Source organism: Chelonoidis abingdonii, chromosome 1 (genome assembly GCF_003597395.2).
Source record: "Chelonoidis abingdonii isolate Lonesome George chromosome 1, CheloAbing_2.0, whole genome shotgun sequence".
NCBI lineage: Eukaryota > Metazoa > Chordata > Testudines > Testudinidae > Chelonoidis > Chelonoidis abingdonii.
This window is the reverse complement of record NC_133769.1, coordinates 314,673,116-314,692,966: the sequence shown is the minus strand read 5'-3', so window position 1 is coordinate 314,692,966 and position 19,851 is coordinate 314,673,116. Positions and strand designations below refer to the sequence as shown.

At 41.7% G+C, this 19,851-nt stretch overlaps 1 protein-coding gene across 4 annotated transcripts in view; it reads right to left on the bottom strand.

Moving 5' to 3' along the window:
• FNDC3A (fibronectin type III domain containing 3A) overlaps positions 1–19,851 on the bottom strand; it is a 199,454-nt gene that overhangs the window by 152,703 nt on the left and 26,900 nt on the right. For 3 of the 4 annotated variants that reach the window (XM_032785400.2, XM_075061585.1, XM_075061584.1), the window contains one exon: positions 14,735–14,863. The exons of the other annotated variant lie outside the window; for it this stretch is intronic. In XM_032785400.2, the coding sequence (XP_032641291.1) occupies positions 14,735–14,833 (99 nt within the window). In that variant the 5' untranslated portion in view covers positions 14,834–14,863. The remainder of the gene's footprint in view (positions 1–14,734; positions 14,864–19,851) is intronic. 4 annotated transcript variants of the gene reach the window in all.

The following is a 19,851-nucleotide window of genomic DNA, read 5'->3' as shown; positions in this document are numbered from 1 at the left end:
CTTCATTGATCCAACAGCAGCAATGGGGCACTTCTGGGATTAAAGTGTTGTGGATCTTTTTCAGATCTGTACAATATACATTAAGGAGCTGGAAAGGGGCTGAGGAGAAGGTGCAAGACCATCTGCAGAAGTGATGCTGGCTCCTTCCTGGACTTTCTTTTCAGGGACAGGTTTTGATTGCCAATTATCTTGTGGCCTCAATGTTGTGGCACCAGCTACTGTGTCTAGACCCTTCCCTGGGCCCTTTGAACTGGATTTAGAGGCATATTAACCGTTTTTTAAAACAGTCACCACTGGTTGCACCTGGTTAACTGTTCCTGAAATTAGAGGAAAGGGGCTCATTGATTTAGTCAGCAGGGTGGCAGCCTTTCGCCTGTAGTCTGCTCAGCAGTTGCTATACCCTGAATCCCCACTGGCCTGAAAGTCCCTGGGCTTCTCTTTCTATGTTATGCTCAAAGGATGGGCATGACTCTCATGTACGTTTGTTGGCATCTGACTGATTGCGAAGTCTAGATTTGCCTCCATTCTAAAAAGGCCTTTTTTATGCCTGGTGACTTCTGCAAAGTGCACAACTGGACAAGCCATTTTCCAGTTTATGGCTCTTAAAACAGCTGCTGCTTTTGAACCCGCTTTTTCTGCTTAAGCTCTCTCCTCCAGAAGCCTGTTTTCTGCCTTTACTCAGGCTGAGTTGACCAAGCTGTTCCCCTGATTGTTCTTAGTTGGTCAAGCTGGAAATTGGTGACAGCTCTTGCTGTTCAGACCAAACTCCAGTCTGTGTGTTTTTTGGATAAGGTTGTCATAGTCACAATAAAAATTGACCCCATGGCATTGTATATTGCTAACGCTTATATATATACATGGGAAAGGATCTTGGGAAGGGTTGAAGGTGTGAGTGTGGAGTGAAAGATTCCTTTGCAGGTCACAAGAGACTGAGGAAGGGAGAAAGGAACGGGTTAACTCGACGAGCCAGCTAGGCTCGAAGATAAGGAACGACACTGCAGCCCAAGGCCAATGCACACAAACAAGCTCCCTTCTGCCAAACAGCCAGAAGCTTGTGAGAAAAGAGAACTGAGCCAGACAGACCTGACAAGCCTGCAGAACTAGACAGACTGTGAAGGCCAGTGAGTTGAAAACAACAGGTGTGTTTTGGAGAAACTAAGAGAGCCACGGAAGACCAGTTTGGACTGGTACCGAGAGCACGAGGGGGGGTGGGCGCAAAGGTCCCTAGCTGAAAACGCCCCCAGAAGAACCCAGGGCTTAAAACCCTCCCAAGAGCTGAAGCAAGTTGGAGATAAACAGCGGACCCTAGGTGGCCTGTGCACAGGACTTGTCTACTCTTCTTCCTCTTCTTCTTACGTTAGACCCAGGCTTGGCCAGCCTTGGGTTGTGCATGTGAGAGTATGAAAGTGGGTTACGGCTCAGGCACTAATGCTTTCTTCCTTCCTCCAAGTGACGTGGGGTGCACCCAGCACTCACCCCTGTTATTTGATTAATAAAGCTTCAAAACTAGTCAATTGGTGTGCTCCTTCATCTCCCCTAAAGATCCTGCGGCCTCAGCCTGATCACCTGAAGCCCCAGGCAGACTGGAAACAAAGTCTCTGAATTCCAGGTGGCACTCCCCCAGTGGGCTGCTCAGTATTTGCAGAAAGTTTTAGCAGCGACTGTTCTTTTCAGGGGGAATCCTGTACTCTCTTACTAGCTGTCTCTCCTTCTGTGGATGACATCCTTGTGCAATCAGGCAGATTGTTCTCCTGGAAAGGTCTGATGCATGTTCCTTTTGCAACCATGACTAAGATGCAGCTCTATAGTATGTGTGTCAAGGTGCAACATTATGCCACCCTCTCATCTCTCTGCTAGAACCTGGAGGATGCCTGTCTGCAGGTGACTATGACCCCAGTTTGGAGGATGTTCTACAATCCTCTTCCTAAGTGCTCCAGTGACTTGCAGTGGAGGGTACTGAATCGCATCATAACAACCAATCATTTTGAATACTATATTACCCCTGAGGTGTCTGCACAGTGCTCCTTCTGTCTGGCTTCAGACACAGTGTTTTATTTTTTCCTACACTGCTCCCAAACGATCCCTCTTTTTGGGCTTTCCCCAAGCCCCTAATTTGTTCTCCAAGTGAGATACAGTGCTCACATTCAGCTGCTTTCCTGCCTGCTAACTTTTTGCTGGGAGAGGAAAAACTAGCCATTTTGAAATCTCAACACAAAAGAATGGCCAAGGTAGAGCAGGGTGATGTGCTAGGGCTCTTCTGATCATTGATTGTGGCCCAGCTGATGATTGATAACACCTTTTTTATATATTGACTTGCAACCTGGACACTTTGGGGTTGATTTGGTGTGTTAACAGTATTTTGAGTGAACTTGATGATGTTTTAGAGACCCATGTTTAATGTTCTCTTAAGATGTATTTTGCTTCATTTTATTCTTTTTTTGTGTGTACATATAGTAATTTTATAACATGTTAATGGTTTTTAATGTGATTTTATGTGAATAAAGATTTTTTCATGTAATCTAGGACCTGGTAAGGTGGAAGGATCCCAGAGCTGATACTGCAGCCTGAGCTGGAATATCTACACTGCAGTTATAAAGTCCCACAGCCTTAGTCAGCTAGCAGCAGTCTTGTGGGGGAAAATAAAAAAATAGTATGTGATCATGTAATTGAGTTTGCACATGTATCCTTAATTCTGACGTTTCCTAATTTTGGAGTGCTTGACTTTGCAACTTAACATTCTTTTAACATAGTTATTTCGGATGTAATCTCCTACATTTTTTAAAAACTGAAAAAATTAGAAAACAAAAATTCCATTATGTAGAATTGTATTGACCTCCCCACTTGTGTCATCAGAAGGGCTGGAATCTTTATTTCCACAGTTTTCTACCAGAGCTTACAGAGGAAATGATGACAGTAGAAGACTTATATTCTTTGTTTACCTGCCACTATAGGTGAATGGAGAGTTTGTCTGTGGGCTTCACAGCTATTTGCTGACAGCAAAGGAATGCTGAGACTCAGGAACGATGGGCTCAATTCCAGGTTCTACAGGGGAGTGTTCTCTACACCCTTTTACCCCATGCCTTAGCTCCTTAGTTCTAGACAAATTTCAAGTTCCTGCTCCAAAAGAAGTAGCACTAGAGCTTCTTAATAAAAAAGAGTTATAATATTTATTTTTTTTAATATAGGGAAAATAACATTTTCCCTAATGTGTTTTTGGAAATGGCTGAATCATTTTAGCTAAAGCTTTTAAAAAATAAGCTTGAGGCAAACATCTGGCATGGAAAATTTCAGCCAAAATAGTTTAAATTTGGCAAAGTTATAAGCAATTGAAACCAGGATCTTATAATGGGAAATGGTGGACACCATTAAGTATAAGCATTGCTACCTGTGCTGCCTACAATACGTTTAATATACACCATGGGTGATAGAATTATTCATGCAAGATCCATTCATATGGACCTGTATTCTCTATCCCTCCTTCTAATGGCACATTTGACTGTATGGAAAAAGGAAGCCTAAAAGGTTATACATGTGGACTCACAAACACAGGTATATGTAAAATCTTCCCCTTCTCAGTCCAGCTTTTACATCCTGCAAGGAAAGTCAAAATTGTGTATTCATGACACAGTGTTGGCCATGGACTTGTCATAGTGAGCTCATACAGTCACAGTCATCTGCTCACTATGACATTTGACATCCCCTATGGGGGTGTGAAGGAATATTTGTGAAGGCACAATGGGGTCTTAGCCACGCCCCACAGGGGCAGGGAGAGGGAGCACCACCCAGCACCACTCTGCCCCCAGCACTGCTCCAATTGCGGCTACAGCATCAGCCTGACTCCCAGCCTGGCTGTGGCTCCACACTCAGCCACAGCCCTAGCTGTGGCTCTGCCCCTGGTCCCAGCCCCCTTACCTCTGTCATCTCTCCCCGCCCCCAGAGCCATGGCCCTGTTCCCAGCCCCAGCTGCTGACCACAGCTCCCAGTGGGAGAGGGGTGCAGACAGGGGTTGGGAGGTGTGATGTGAACAGTTTGTGGACCACTGGTATAGGAGGACAGAATTGTCTGGAAGAGAAAATCCTCATTTAAAGAAACAAGTCATTTGTGGATTTGCAAACGTTTTAAAAATACAGAAAAAAATCTGTGAAGTTCATGCACTTAAATTTTTTAATCTGATATATTTCAAGAGTTTCCCCAGAATATGAGTTCAGTTGGAAAGCAGTGGTGTAAATATCTATAAAAATCTCCTCTACCAAAAGAGCATTTCCCCACCAGACCCAGTACGCTAAAAGTGGTGTTCTTTCTAATACAGGATTGTCAGTACTAGGAGGGTATTATGAAGAAAGGTCCCAGTCACCATAATTCCAGATCTTTTCCACATTATGAAGACAGTTTCTCCTCTCTGTCAACTAAATCCCAGCAAACCCCAGAAAATAATGTTAAACACAAAGTATCATGTACAATAGAAGCAATGATGAAATAAAAGACAAGGAAACAGCTGCAGCTGTCCTTCATGAAGGCAGAACACAGAAAGGGAAGAGGAGACCACCACCTGGGGAGATGCTGTCTCAGTTATGCTAAAATTATATAATTTTCCCCAGTTGCTAGATTTGACTTTTAAAAGCACAGATTTTTTTTTAAGAGAACAAAGACTAATATAACATATGTATTACTGTGTTTGATTTTAAGCAGGAAGAAAAAGGACAAACAAAGCAAGCTACCGCATGATTATCTATCACAGTGATACTCAGATTGAGGCTTGGGAACCACAAGTGCAGCACATCATAGTAAAACACTGTTTGATTTAATTATTAACCAAGTTATTAATAAATCAGGATGCATTTATTATGTTATTAACCAATTGTAGAATACTTGGTCAGTCATTTCGCTGGGGAATTATATATATAAAAATAGTAAATGAAACAATGAATTCACACTACTGTGACTCTTTTGGCTAATGCTGATCACTAAGGTCTGAGTATCGCTCATCCATCATATGTTTTTCAGCAAGAAAAATGTCAAAATTAGAATTTACATCACAAATAAGATGTAAACTAGTTTAAATATTCACCAGCATCTCTCCTTAACTCTGCACGTTGAAACAAAGAATTTCTTACTTTATAAACTAAAAATTTAATAATCAAAAGGCCAGAGTAATAAAGTAGATATCCTTTGAAGTTCTACAGTCATTTTTATATCTATCTTGTATTGCTCTGTTGATTAGGAAGATTATTCTTTACTAGTGCAGGCCAATACCACCCAGGTACAGTTTTTAATATTAATACTTATGAATCTTAAAAGAGCAATTGCTTGCAGAAATACTAACTTGGAGACCTGATAATGCTAAAAGCTCCTTTTTAATTCAAATGTTTTCACCTCAACTCATACTTGAAAGAAAGAGAGAAAGTTTCCCAGTCAACATGGTTTTAAAAGCAAATCTCAACCATAGCAGAATCATTTAACAGGATCATTCTTCAGTTAAACACATGATTTTTCTAGCATTAATAAGTTTCTGTATGACACCGATAACACAACTGATGCTATATTAAAATTAGATGAGACCACTTGCAAAATAAAAACTGGATCCTGCACAGAGAAAAGGCCCTATGCCCTTGTGGAACACCACTGACTTCAGTGGTTTGCTTACATGGAGACAGTTGTAGGATCAGAGTCTGAGTGTAGAAAAAAAAATTGAACATTGTATTATTTAAGTAGCAGCATACTGTGCATTTTTTCCACTACAATCATAGATCCATGGGTAGAAATAAACTGAAATGAAAACAATTACAAGATTCCATCTATTGATCATTATAACAATGGAATAATTACGTTTTAATCAACAGATCTTTTATATAAGTTCTTTGTCAGGTATGAATTTTAACAGTTTTGGAAGCATTAACGTACAATATATTTAATTAGGCAAATAATCCTGGAATAATAATTTCTTATTGTAATATCTCACAAGCTGTTTCTTCATTGAAGGTTTGTATTAACAGTATTAATACTATGTCTTTTAAGGTTAAATGTTGCTATTTGCGATTTTCATATGATATCCTTAATTAGGCAAAATAAATACCATTTTCTTTAAATACTGGATGCATTTTTAACAACATTGTTAAACTGTTTTTAGTTTAATGTAAGAGTGATTTCAGTCACAAATTGGAGCACAGAATTTATCCTTGTTTGGTACTGATTTGAAAATTATTAATACACTATGAGCCAGATCCTTAGCTGTTGAAGCCAATAAATGTATGTTGATTTACACCAGCTGAAAATCTGGCCCTGTATTTCTAACTGGACAGATGCATGTCTTACATAAACAGACAAACATGAATGTTTCCAGATGCCAAGTATTTAACTATATTAAATAGCAATAGTGTATTTAGTGTAAGATATATTAAGGAAGCACAACTGATCAGTGGAAGATCTACCACTCTGCTAGAAAATCCAAATCCAAAGTCTGGAGACAAAGAATTAATCATTTATGTCCTACTCCTTCACTGAGCTCTGTACAGGTGAACCTTCATGCTCATGAAGAGCGCACTGCAATATTGTTGTGCAAAGGATAAAATCCATTACTTCGGGCATTGCTTCAAGTGTGTGAAAGTTCTTTTTAGCCAAGACATCAGCTTCCTCTTAAGGCAACGAAAGACAACACTCTGAACAGCACTCATCCTTCTCAGAACTTTCTAGAACGGTGTAGCAATGAAAAGTCAGAGAATGCCAGCCCTGCTCCACTAGCCTGAGTTGAATCTGGGTAGAGCTTGGAATTGGGGGGATAAGAAGGCCTGATAACCTCACCAACCTAGATTCCTCACACATAGCATTAAGGAGCTCCATCAGAACTGGGATTAGTTGGGAAAAAAGTGGCGACACTGTGTCTCCACCAACTAACTGTTCTATTCCTGGTATGTGCCTTTGCACACCACAGGAGGAACAGGGCAGCCTACCCAGGACTGGCTCCAGGCACCAGTGCAGAAAGCAGGTGCTTGGCGCAGCACGTCTGGGTCTTCGGTGGCAATTCAGCGGCAGGTCCCCCAGTCCCTCTTGGAGGGAAGGACCGGCTGCCAAAGAATGAAGTGGCGCAGTAGAGCTGCCACCGAAGTGCCGCCGATCGCAGTTTTATCTCCTCTTCCCCCCACCCCCACTTGGGGCGGCAAAAAAACTAGAGCTGGCCCTGAGCCTACCCAATGTCTATTTATGGTAAGACTACATCTTTTGGGGTCTCATATCCAGAGCTGAAAGTAAGCCTGTACGGTAAGGTATGGCGTTCTGGTAAGAAAGCAGGTATGCAGCCGACTGTACCGGCAGGGCCACTGATGGGGACGGGGGGAAGGAGGGCGCAAAAGGGGCAGCTGTCCCAGGGCATGGCAGTTTAAAAGGGTTCAGGGTCCCGGCAGCAGCCAGAGCCCCAGTCCCTTTAAATTGGTACCACATCCTCAGGTCTCCTGGCCGCTGCCACTACCCCGGGGCTCCAGCAGCAATTTAAAGGGCCTGGGGCTTCCAGACACTGCTGCTGCTACCGTGTCAGCAGCCAAAGCCCTGGGCCCTTTAAATTGCCGCCAAAGCCCTGGACAGTGCAGGCTGGGCAGTGCTGAAGGGCTGGCTGGGGGAGTCTGGCCCCAGCCCCTCCCCTTCCAGGGGCCCAGTGCCACCCACCCACCTTGTTCAGGACCCTAGCCGCCATGTGTACCGGTAAGTCCATTAATTTACTTTTTCACCCCTGCTCCTATCCTTCTTGGGAAAGTGTGACTATCCCACAGAACAATCGAGGCAGGAGGGGCTAGCTGAAGAATGGACTGGCTGACTGTGATGACTGCAGCACCTTATGCATGACAAAAATCCTGTCATGTCTCACCGTGAGGTAACAGATAACAGAGAGAAAGAACAGGTGATCAGAGGGCACAAACCGGCAACAATATAATCAACTACTGCCTAATTTCCAGAGCTCCTCACAGAAATTACATTTTCAAAAATCTAAACCCTAGTTTATTATTTTTTGCAGTTTAACATGGGAAATAAATGTTTACCTTTTGGTTGTTGTGTTCAAAAAGGCTGCAGATGAATGTTTATAAACAGCATCACAAATATCTACTATCCCACTAACTCAGGCCAAGTAAAATATCAGTTTTTTCATAATCAATCTTGTACCATGGGGTCTCAATTGGATGAGCTAATGATAGAGTTGTAGCTACAATTCTGAACATGCTGGCTTTGGTAAGCTCCAAACATAAAAGTATTTAGTTAATGCTGGTTTCTAAATCACAACAAGAAAAGTAATAAATGTTTCCAGTAAAGGGTTCTTGACACTGAATAAATACATTTCCAAATTATTTAAGGGTCACACACAAAAGAAAAACAAAAAGTCAAATCAATTGATGATAAAAGTTTTGCTGATTTTTGTGAGATGCTAAATTGTAGCCAGATCTGTTATATAACTTGGAACATGGAAATGAAAAAAGTGGTATTAGCTGTCCTTAAATGTTTAACTGAAAAACTAGCTAACATATTTTGTAGAATTATTTTAACTAAATCTGTTAACTGTTCTCTGAGGGTTTATCCAGTTTGTATGCATGACTGCTCTCTAAGGATAGATACTGCATAAACTACAAACTTTTTACTCCTAAAAAAATTAACAAGAGGCATAATTTAATCTCTAGTGTGGTTCTTGGTTCAAATTCTTTTCTTTCTTAGTAAAAAGATAACAGAATATATTTCTTTTTACTAAAACTTCCCTCAAAGGACATTCAAAAATACAAATTCCTTCAAACCCTGGAGGTCATTACTAAACAAGCTGTATGAAAGGGCAGATTGATTAGCCTCATTTTTTGGAGGGGATAAGAGCAGTTACTTACATGGGTACCTAAAGGTAAAGTAAGAATAGAAATGGGAAGAAAAGAGAGAAATATGTGAAGAAAGGGTATGAAAAGAGGAAAGTAGTTAAGCAGAAGTATTGAATGTCTAGAGAGAAATGTGAGTAGGTAAGCTTTAATATGTCCATACCTTTTATTCAAGTTTTTGCTTAATGGGTTGCTGTTTAGTTTAGGCAGGGATGGTTTACTTCTGCTTTTGGTTAAAAGTACTTAAAACTGTATTTTTATTAAATAAAAGCTCTGTTTTAAATTTTCAGAATAATTTCTACCTGTATTATATAATAATTGCCATCTTTTTTAAACAATGTATGTAAAAATTTGGAAATGTATTTAATACCAGGAACAAGATTCTCACACACAGCAAACTCGAATATCATATTTTCTTCCCCCATTCTCTTCTGTCCATACACCCACCACGTAACACTTAACAGTTCTGCCTCCTCTTCATTTAAGCCTCATTCAGCTCTCACCCCAATTTGACCTCTTACTGGATCTTAGTTTGGCAAGGTCACTCCATTTCCACTTAACGCCAAGCAACCAGGCTTCTCTTCTAAAATGTCTTTCCGCTCCCATTTCCCTTGTTACTCTTGGAATATATGACAACATCCCTTTGTCTCCTTGGCATGATCTCTCTCTCAGGGCTAGAAGTAGCATTCACAAGCATTCCCCAAATGGCCCTGTTTTGGACATGTATAGGGATCTTGTTTTTCAATAAACCAAAAACAAACATATGTAGAATGAAGAAAAAATGATTTTGAAGTGTCTGTTGTAGCAAAGATCTACTGTCAATAGGTCATGGAGGCCTGCTCCCTTGTGACATAATATTGCTCCATATAGTGCACATTTTCTGCTGGTTTGATAAGAAGTATATTATGTTCTTTATTAGTTTTGAGGACCCTTTAAAAGGCTTTATATGGTACTTTCCTGAAGCAGCAAAATTGGCATCTATATTGGTACCAGATTTTTTGAAACATTACTTGATGTGACCCAGGGACCTCTTCGGATCCACTGACAGAGGGCACTGGGATGCAGAGGGTCACAGGGATTCCCTCGGTCTGGTCTCTGTAGTTTGTCAAAGTGTGTCATGTAAGGTCTCTTCTGAAAGCTTGTGTCATCATAATTGTTGCAAAATGGATGGATGGATGGATAATATGTAAGGAGTTATGTATAAATACTGAAAATTATGCTCTTGTGGTCTGTGAGCTGGGGGCTGGTCACCAGAAAGCAATACGCAAGTTTCTTTCAGGCAGCAGATGCTTATCTGCCTGCCTGGCTACATGTAAATTGAGCATTGCATACTTCACAATGAATGCTTATTGACAGCCTGAACAAAATGCTAATCCAGTAATTGCAAAGTCACCAAGTGAGATTCTATACAGGAAAAAACAAACAGCAGGGGTTACCCTGTTTACAAGTGAGGACAGTGGATGGTTAGAATGGTATCTGGGGGTGCAGACTACACCCAAGTATCAGCTAAGGGAAAAGCAGCCAGCTGGCTTGTCTTACGAACAGAGGATCACAGACAATCTGGCTTTTTTAAACAATGGGGGACACACTTTTGGATGGACTATCCTTTGTGAGACAGAAGAAATGGCTTGTTACATTTAGGTTCCAAAAAGCATGTTAACTTTTATTTTATATGTAACCATTTATTTCAATTAACTCTACTTGCTTCTTCTCAAACCTCTGTTCATTAAACAAACTTACTTGTTTTCAATATAAACAAATCTAAATGATGCTATTTGAGTGATCCTGAGGTGAAACTGCTAAATGTGTGTACTGTTTCTTTGGGAGCAGTAGATCTGTGAATTCTGAGATAAATACTATCAGGAATTGTGCCATAATGTGAGACTTAAACTTCCCAGATATAGATTGGAGAACAAGCACTACTAATAATGGTAGGGCCCACTTATTCCTGGATGTGGTAGAAGTCCGTTTCCTTCATCAAATCATCACTGAACCAACAAGAAGGGATGCAACTTTAGATTTAGGTTTAGTAAGTAGTGAGGACATCATAGAACAGCTGGTCATAGGAAATAACCTTGGATTGACTGATCACAAGATGATTCAGTTTAAATTAAATAGAAGGATAATCAAAACTGGGTCATCAAGGATGTTTTTTTATTTCAAAAGGGCAGATTTTGGGAAACTAAGGGAATTAAAGAAGTCACCTGGACTAAAGAGTTCAAGGGCTTCAATGTGGAGGAGACTTGGAATTTCTTTTAAATCATCTATACACAAATTATCTGTAATTTGCATCCCAAGCAAGGGGGAAAAACTTGTAGAGAAAGATTCCAGAGCCATCTGGATGAATAATTATCTCAAAAAGGTTATTAGGAGTAAGTAGAAAGCCCATAGTGAATGGAAAAAGAGATTGATCAGAGGAGAAAGCTATATCTTGGAAGTTAGAAATTGTATGAATAAAGTGAGAACTGCTAAAAGCCAGTCTGAATTAGTTCTTGCCAAGGAAATTAATATAAGTAGTCAGAGGTTTTTTAGTCACATAAAAATAGAATGTAGAAGGATGAGGTCTGTGAGCAGTGTGGATAGGGAGAAGCTTAAAGATAATCTAAGTAAGCCAAAAAACTAAATTAATACAATGTCTCTGTTTTCAATAAGGAGAATAATATGGAACATGGGTACAAAGGCAGGATGGCTGATAGAAATGAGTGCATAGAAATAGGTATGACCACAACAGAGGTGGAAGAAAAACTTGAAGAGTTTAATGCACTCAAATCAGAGGGACCAGACAATTTCCACCTCAAAATACTGAAAAAACTGGCACATGAGTATCATAAGCATCTTTCCCAAATCCGGACCTTAGCGTCCAGAAATCTGGGTGCCTGCATGAACCCCTCTAAGCTTAATTACCAGCTCAGATTTGATCTCACTGCCACCATCCAAAAATTCCAGGGTTTTGGCTCCCTCTGGTCTCCCCAAACCCTTCCCTGGGGAACCCCAAGACTCAGAAGCCCTGAGTCTTACCGCAAAGGGAAATAACCCACTTCCCTTCCCCCTCTCTCTCCCACCCAGACTTTCCTCTCTGGGCTAACCTGAGAGTATTGATGCAATCTCTTTACATCACAATACCAAGAAGCATGTCTCCTCTATTCCACAAAGAGACAAACCCCAAATACAAGGAAACAGAAATGATTCTCTCTCTCTTCCCCCTCCCACCAATTCCCTGGTGCTGCAGAGCTTTACCCTCCGTAGATCTAACACAAAGAGAATTCCCCTTCCCTTCGTTCCTTAGCCCACCCAGAGAGAAAACTCAAACAAGTCTTAAAAAGAAAGCTTTATATAAAAAAGAAAAAAAAAAAAAACACATGAACATATGATCTCTGCATTAAGTTGACAATACACAGGGCTATTACTTAAAAGAAAAATATGAATAAACAGCCTTATTCAAAAAGAGATACAATTTAAACATTCCAGCAACTACACACATGTAAATACAAAACAAAACATATAAAAGCCTATTGTTTTGCTACCTTTGTACTCACAACTTTGAAACTGAAGATTAGAAGCTTGAAGATAGAAAGAAGCCTCTCATAGCCGAGAGACAGACAAAAGACACAGACCCAACATTCCCTCCCTGAGTTTTGAAAAAATCCAGTTTCCTGATTGGTCCTCTGGTCAGGTGTTTGGTTCCCTTTGTTAACCCTTTACAGGTGAAAGAAACATTAACCCTTACCTATCTATTTATGACAATGAGATTGCTAGTTTAGTAGCAAAGATTTTGAATAAATCTATTTGGGGTACTACTGCATGACTGAAGAATAGCTAATGTCATACCTATGCTTGTGGGCAATTACAGCTCTGTTAGTCTGATCTCAACAGTATGCAAGATTTTAGAACAAACTGCAAAGGAAAGAATAATTAAATTTATGGAAGTAAACAGAAAATGAGATGTAATGCAACACAGGTTTACTGGGGTATAGACTGTGCCAGTGTGATGGGATGTTTACTACACATCACTTCTGAAAGGAATAAGGAAGCCGAGAAAGGACCAATTAATGTGAAATGCCACACATGCAGGGATTGGGCTGAAAAGGAAACCCTTGACTGGAAGATGAAGCTTAGTTCAGTAGGTGTGGGCTGGACTAATATAAAGCCAGGAAGATAGCAACAGAAATGGTTGCAGTGAGGAAGACTGCAGCCACCCTCTGTGCACAGAAATGAGATGAAATTCAATAGTACAAAGTGCAAGGTTATGCATTTAAGCTTTAATAAGGATTTCTACAAAAAGCAGTGGGCTCATCAGTTGTGACAGATAAGAAAAGTGACCTGAATGTGTTGGTCAATCACAGGATGACTGAGTCACCAATGTGATGCAGCTGCAAAAAAGAGAAATGCGATCCTAGGATGAATCAGGGGTTAAATTTTCAATACAGACACAGACATATTAATGTCATTGTACAAGGCACTGGTAACAACTAATTTTGAATATGGCATACAATTCTGGTTGCCCATGTTCTAGAAAGATGAATTCAAACTGGAACAGGTGCAGAGAAGAGCTACAAGGATTATTCGGGGAATGGAGGGCCTGTGCTATGAGAGGGGACTGGAAGAGCTTGGCTTGTTTTAGCATAATGAAAAGAAGGCTGAAAAGGGAACCACAGAGGGTTAAAAGCTACTTAAGCTAAAGGACAATGTTGGCACAAAAACAAAATGGGTATAAACTGCTTGTGATCAAATTCAGGCTGGAAATAAGAAGAAGGTTAGAAACCTTCAGTGTGAGATTCTGGAACAGCCTCCCAATAGGAGTTGTGGGGGCAAATAACTTAATTAGTTTTGAGAGAGAGAAGAATTTATGAATGGGATTACATGACGGGGTTGCATGTGATCATGGGGGGAGGACTTGGCAGCTCTGGGGGTCTCTTCTCATGTATGTCTTATGTCCCTCAAATCTCAAGCTTCAGGGCTTCAACAGGTCAATTGCAAGGATCAGGAAGGGATTTCTACACACTCCTCACCCATCAATGTATTCTTGTTTTTTTTGCTTTTTGTCTCCTTTCTCTGAAAGATCAGAGATGGCCATGGCTGGAGATGGGACACAGGACAGAGTGGGCCAGTGCTCTGAGGTGGCACTGAGGATTCTCTCTCTCATGGGCTTAGCTAGCTGGTTCTTGCTCGCATGCTCAGGGTGTAACTGATCATCATATGTGGGGTTGGAAAGGAATTTTCACCTAGGTCAGATCAGCAGTGACCTCGGGTTTGTGCCTTCTTCTGCAACATGGGATGTGGGTTATTTGTGGGGATTATCTGGGTTTCTCTCACTTAATCAATGCCCTGCCATTTCAGGAAATGCTGACATTGGTGCATCTCGGTACTGCCTATTCTCTACCTGTGGCACACACCAGTTTAGTCTCTTGTGGGCTGTAATACTTCAGTCTAATTTCAGTTGTTGGGTTTAGTGTGTGGGTGGTGCTTGTGACCTGTGATACACGGGAGATCAAACTAGATGATCTGGCTGTCCATTTTGGCCTTAAACTCTATGATAATTGCTAACAGGCTCTCATTTTAAATACCAAAAAGTTTTTGGAAATATTTACAATCTCTATAGGCAACGTAAATGTCTCAAGAAAAGGATTAGAATCTCGCACCTGCAGTACTCAGACTGCAGTTTCTCTATTCCACAGCCTAAAAAGTGAACAAAAAACACAGTGAGCCTAGATCTACACTGACTTCAAGAGATATCAGAATGCTGTGACTATTATTTTCCAAGACTTTTGCTAATGAGCATTCTGGTGTTTTTCAGGATTTGTAGCTTTTCAAATATCCCACCTCTTCAGCTGGTACATAACCACATTTCTTTTGCATATATGGCATAAAAGAAAGCAAAGGTGTTGAAGTTTCTTTACCTGTTGTGCGCCATCCCCACTAACAACAGGGGCAGGTAGAAGAGGAATTTCACTACTTATAATCTGAGTGGTATCCAGTAGTGGTGGGTGTTCTGCCATCTTTGATGGAACATTAATTCACAGGATCACCTGTAAAGAAAAACTACCAAAATTATATAATGTGCACGTTATTAAAATGTAAGTGAAAACTGATTTCATACTAAGTATCTTTTAAAATAGTCTTTAGTGTTAAAAAGTAAAGTTAACAAGATAATTAAATGCACCAGTATAAATCTTTTTCATAACACGTCTCAAAGGACTTTTCCATAAATATGATTAAGGTTATTTTGGAATGCTAGCACAGTGGTTCTCAACCAGGGGTACATGTACCATTGGGGGTACTCAGAGGTCATTCAAGGGGTACTCAACTCATCTAGATAATTGTTTCTCAACCTGGGGGTTGCAGCCCATGGGGAAGGGGTTATGGGATGGGTTTGGGGGGCTTGCAAGTGCACGGTTGGCATTAGGGCAGAAGTGGGCAAAATTTTTGGATCAAGGGGCACATCTAGGTTGGAAAATTGTAAGCAGGACCATGAATGTAGGGCTGGGGCAGGGGGATGGGATGCAGGAGGGGGTGCGGAGTGCGGGAGGAGGCTTAGGGCTAGGGTGCAGGAAGGGTGCAGCAGGGGTTTAGGAGGCTCAGGTCAGGGGGCTGGTGTGCGGGGTGCAGGAGGGGCTCGGGCTGTGGGCTCCAGCCCAGTGCCATTTACCTCGAATGGCTCCAGGGTGGCAGCAGCGCACAGCAGGGCTAAGGCAGACTCCCTGCCTGCCCTGACCCTGCACCACTCCCGGAAGTGAGCACCATGTCTGGCAGTAGCTCCTGGGAGTGGGGTGGGGCAGGCGGCTCCGCTGCGCACTGCCCTCGCCTATGGATATGACACCCCCAAAGCTCCCATTGGCTGCGATTCCCCATTCTTGTAGGCGATTCCCGCAGTGCTTGTAGGCGAGGGCAGCACACAGAGCCCGCTGCGCCCCCCTCTGCCTCCAGGAGCCGCAGGGACGTGGTGCTGCCGCTTCTGGGAGCAGCACAGGGCCTGTGCAGACAGGGAGCCCGCCTTAGCCCCACTGTGCCATGGGGCTGGCATTCCCGCAGGCCAGACTGAAAGCCCTGACAGGGTGGATCTGGTCTGCAGGCCGTAGTTTGCCCTCCCCTGCATTAGGGGGTGGCAAGCAGGCCAGTGGCACAGGGCCCCACATCACAGGCAGCCACATGAAGCTAAGTTACATGCTTCAGCCCCATGTTGCAGGGCTTGAGCTTCAGACAAGTCCCACAAGTGAAAAAACAGCCTCAAGGATCACACTGAAATGTAAGTATAATATTTATATTCCAATCAATTTATTTTATAATTATATGATAAAAATGAGAAAGTAAGCAATTTTTCAGTAATAATGTGCTGTGACACTTTTGTATTTCTATGTCTGATTTTGTAAGCTGATTTTATGTGAGGTGAAACTTGGGGTGGCAGAGGGTGACCAGACAGCAAGTGTTAAAAATCGGGACTGGGGTAGGGGGGGTAATAGGAGCCTATAAAAGAAAAAGACCCCAAAATTGGGACTGTCCCTTTAAAATCAGGACATCTGGTCACCCTAGGTAGGCAAGACAAATCAGATTCCTGAAAGGGATACAGTAGTCTAGAAAGGTTGAGAACCACTGTGCTAGCATAACCCACAATTATACTCTATAGGTTTCTGTCCCCCTCTGGTGGCTGAACCACAGAGGTTTATGAGTTCACTACAGCCTCTGAGCCAACAGATGTCAGCCTTTTAAGTCAGTAGTAGAGACTAATGGTTTTAGACCCAGAGGTCCAAGGTTTAATTCTCATTGTTGACAACTCATCTAAGGGCACTGTGTTACATTAGAAAGTCTTGAAACTGCACAAATGTCTAGCTTCATTATGAATAAGAGCACTGTCACGATGTAATCTAATGTCAATTCATTATTATTAATTTATTTATTTTAATACTGTCGCATCTAGGTGTCCTAGTTATGGACCAATGCCCTGTGGTGCTAGATGCTGTATAAATACAGAACAAAAAGATTGTTCCTGCCCATAGTCAAGCTTACAACTGAAATATAAAATAAGAGACAACAGATGGATACAGTCAGATGGGGAAGTGCAGGGAAACAATGAGACAATATTGGTTAACACAATTGCATTGTTTAGTGGTCTCAGCGTACCCCCCACCTAAATGTTGCCGATATTTCTGTAAGCATCACAGAAAAGGAGGGGTTTGAATGAGGTAGCTTTGCAGATGTTTATAGGAGCTCCTTTCAGGCCTGAGGAGCAGCACAGGAGAAAATATGAAGGTGCTTGTTTGAAAATTTAACAAGTGGGCAATAAAGGGTGGCATCATGGTCTGTTTGGACACAAGAGTTGACATCTTGATTGCCAGTGAGATATTATAGGTAGGGTGGAGGGTGTGGGAGACAGGTCAGGGGTTTGAAAGTGAACAGCTTATATTTGATGTGACAGAGTAGTGGAGGGGCCAGTGGAGGGATGCAGAGAGGTGACATGGTCAAAGTGATGGGCTAGAAAGATCGTCTTGATAGCAGCATTCTGAACATATATGAGTGGGGCAAGAGTGCACTTATCCAGGCCAGAAAAAAGGATGTTGCAGTAATTGAGAGACAAGATAAGAGCCTAGACAAGAGTTTTAGATGAGTGGATGGATAGGAAAGGCCATATATTAGAGATGTTATCCAGAAAGGAATCTGCAAGATTTAGATATAGCCTGGATGGGAGGACCTAGAGAGAAGTCCACGTCAAAGAGAATGACAGGCAGGATGGTGGTGTTGTTTACAGTAATCGAGAAAGAAGGTAGCAGGAAGCATTTTAGGGGGTACATAAAGAGCTCTATTTTATCCATATTAAAGCTTAAGCTGACAGCTAGACATCCATGAGGAGATGTCAGAGAGATGGACCAAGATTTTAATTTGTACAGAAGATAATAGGAGTTATCTGGAATGAAGGTCCACACAGTTGATGGTAGTTAAATTTGAATCTGCAGATGAGATTACCCAGAGATAAGATTTAGAGGGAGAAGGAAAAAGGACCTAGGACAGAGCCCTAGAAAGGTGGAGGTGGGATGAGGAGTACCCTCTTAAGGACATGATAAAGGAATGATCTGAAAAGTAAGATAAGAACCAAAAGAGGGACAGTGTCACAGAAGCCAAGGGAGAAAAAAAATTGAAAAAAGAGCATTTTCAGTGCCTTTGCAGGTGACAGACAGATCAAAGGGAATAAGTATCTCTCAGTTATGCCATATCCATATCATAAGCATATTTCCATAAAGAATATGGAATGTAACATCTCAATACAAAAATTAAATTGAATTAAAAAACCCACACTGAGTTAGCATATTTTTAAATGAGCAGGAAATGCACAAAATTATTCTTCAAGATTTATTTTAAAAATTTAAAACACACACCTCCCTTCTAAAAAACCTTAATTAGAGCGTGTCAATATGTGGAGTCATCACAACTAACTCATACTTTCTATCTACTTCCTATGTTGCAATCTACTCAATGAACACCGCAGAAAGACTCAAAGGACTTTCAGAAGCAAGCAACCATCATCCTTACCATTGTGCTGACAGTAGATTCTAATAATCTGAGGAGCAACATAACCAGGAATGGTTTCATTTGGTTTTTTTTTTTTTCCTGTTTCTAGGTTATCCAGCTAACCTAGCCTTCCTGTTTTATCAATGTTAGCTTAAACTTCTCTCAGCACAGATATATCTTCTACGTAGTGAGGTACAACAGTGCTGGTGTTCATTATTCACAGCATATTTAATACTATTTCCTTTCAGTGCACTTCAAGTTTGTCTTTGTTAGTATCAACAAGGGAAAGGCTCTTATGCTAACATGAGAATTGACAAAGACAGCTTAATGGCTCTCAACCCTCTACAGCTAAATACTGGCGATACTTATTTGACCAACTGAAAAGATGTTATGCAACCTATAATATAAAAATAGATTTGTTGTCCAACAACCCAACACAACTGACCAATTTAACTTATTTACCCTTTCCAGGCTGAAACTCTGTTGTAAATTTTCTCTGGGCTTAAGTTGGAATACAGAGCTGTAAGCATACAGACACCTTACGGGGGGAAAACGCCCAGAGCAGCAAGTGCAGAGTAGCTAGTGCACGACGATATTCAGTACAAAGTATGGGTGGAAGTAAGGGGGTCTGTAAGTAGTTAGTGCAGAGTGGCTAGTACACTTTAAATTCACATCCTAGCTTACTCCACGCTAAACTCCCCATGCAGACAAGCCCTAAACCTAGGGCCCTACCAAATTCATGGCCTTGAAAAACATGTCACGGACCATGAAATCTGGTCCTGTGTGTGTTTTTACCCTATATTATACAGATTTCACGGGGCAGACCAGCGTTTCTCAAATTGGAGGTCCTGACGCAAAAGGGAGTCACAGGGGGTTTGCAAAGTTATTTTAGGGTGGTTGTGGTATTGCTACCCTTCTGCACTGCCTTCAGAGCTGGGCAGCTGGAGAGAGGTGGCTATTGGCCAGATGCCAAGCTCTCAAGGCAGCACCTGCCAGCAGCAGCACAGCAGTAAGGGTGGCAATACCATACCATGCCACCCTGACTTCTGCGCTTTTGCCTGCAGAGCTGGGTGGCCAGAGAGTTGCAGCTGCTGACTGAAGGCCCAGCTGTGCAGGAAGCAGCACAGAAGTAAAGGTGGCAATACTGTACCATACCATCCTTTCTTCTGTGCTGCTGCTGGTGGTGACTCTGCCTTCAGAGCTGGGCTCCCTGCCAGCAGCCACTGCTCTCCAGCTGCCCAGAGCTGAAGGCAGTGCCGCCACCAGCAGCAGCGCAGAAGTAAGGGTAGCAATACTGCAACCCCCCCCCCATTACAATACCATGAAATTTCAGATTTAAATAGCTGAAACCATGAAATTTACAATTTTAAAAATCCTATCACCATGAAATTGACCAAAGTGGACCATGAATTTGGTAGGGCCCTGTCATAAATAGATAGCTAAGGGTTAATGTTTCTTTCACCTGTAAAGGGTTAACAAAGGGAACCAAACACCTGACCAGAGGACCAATCAGGAA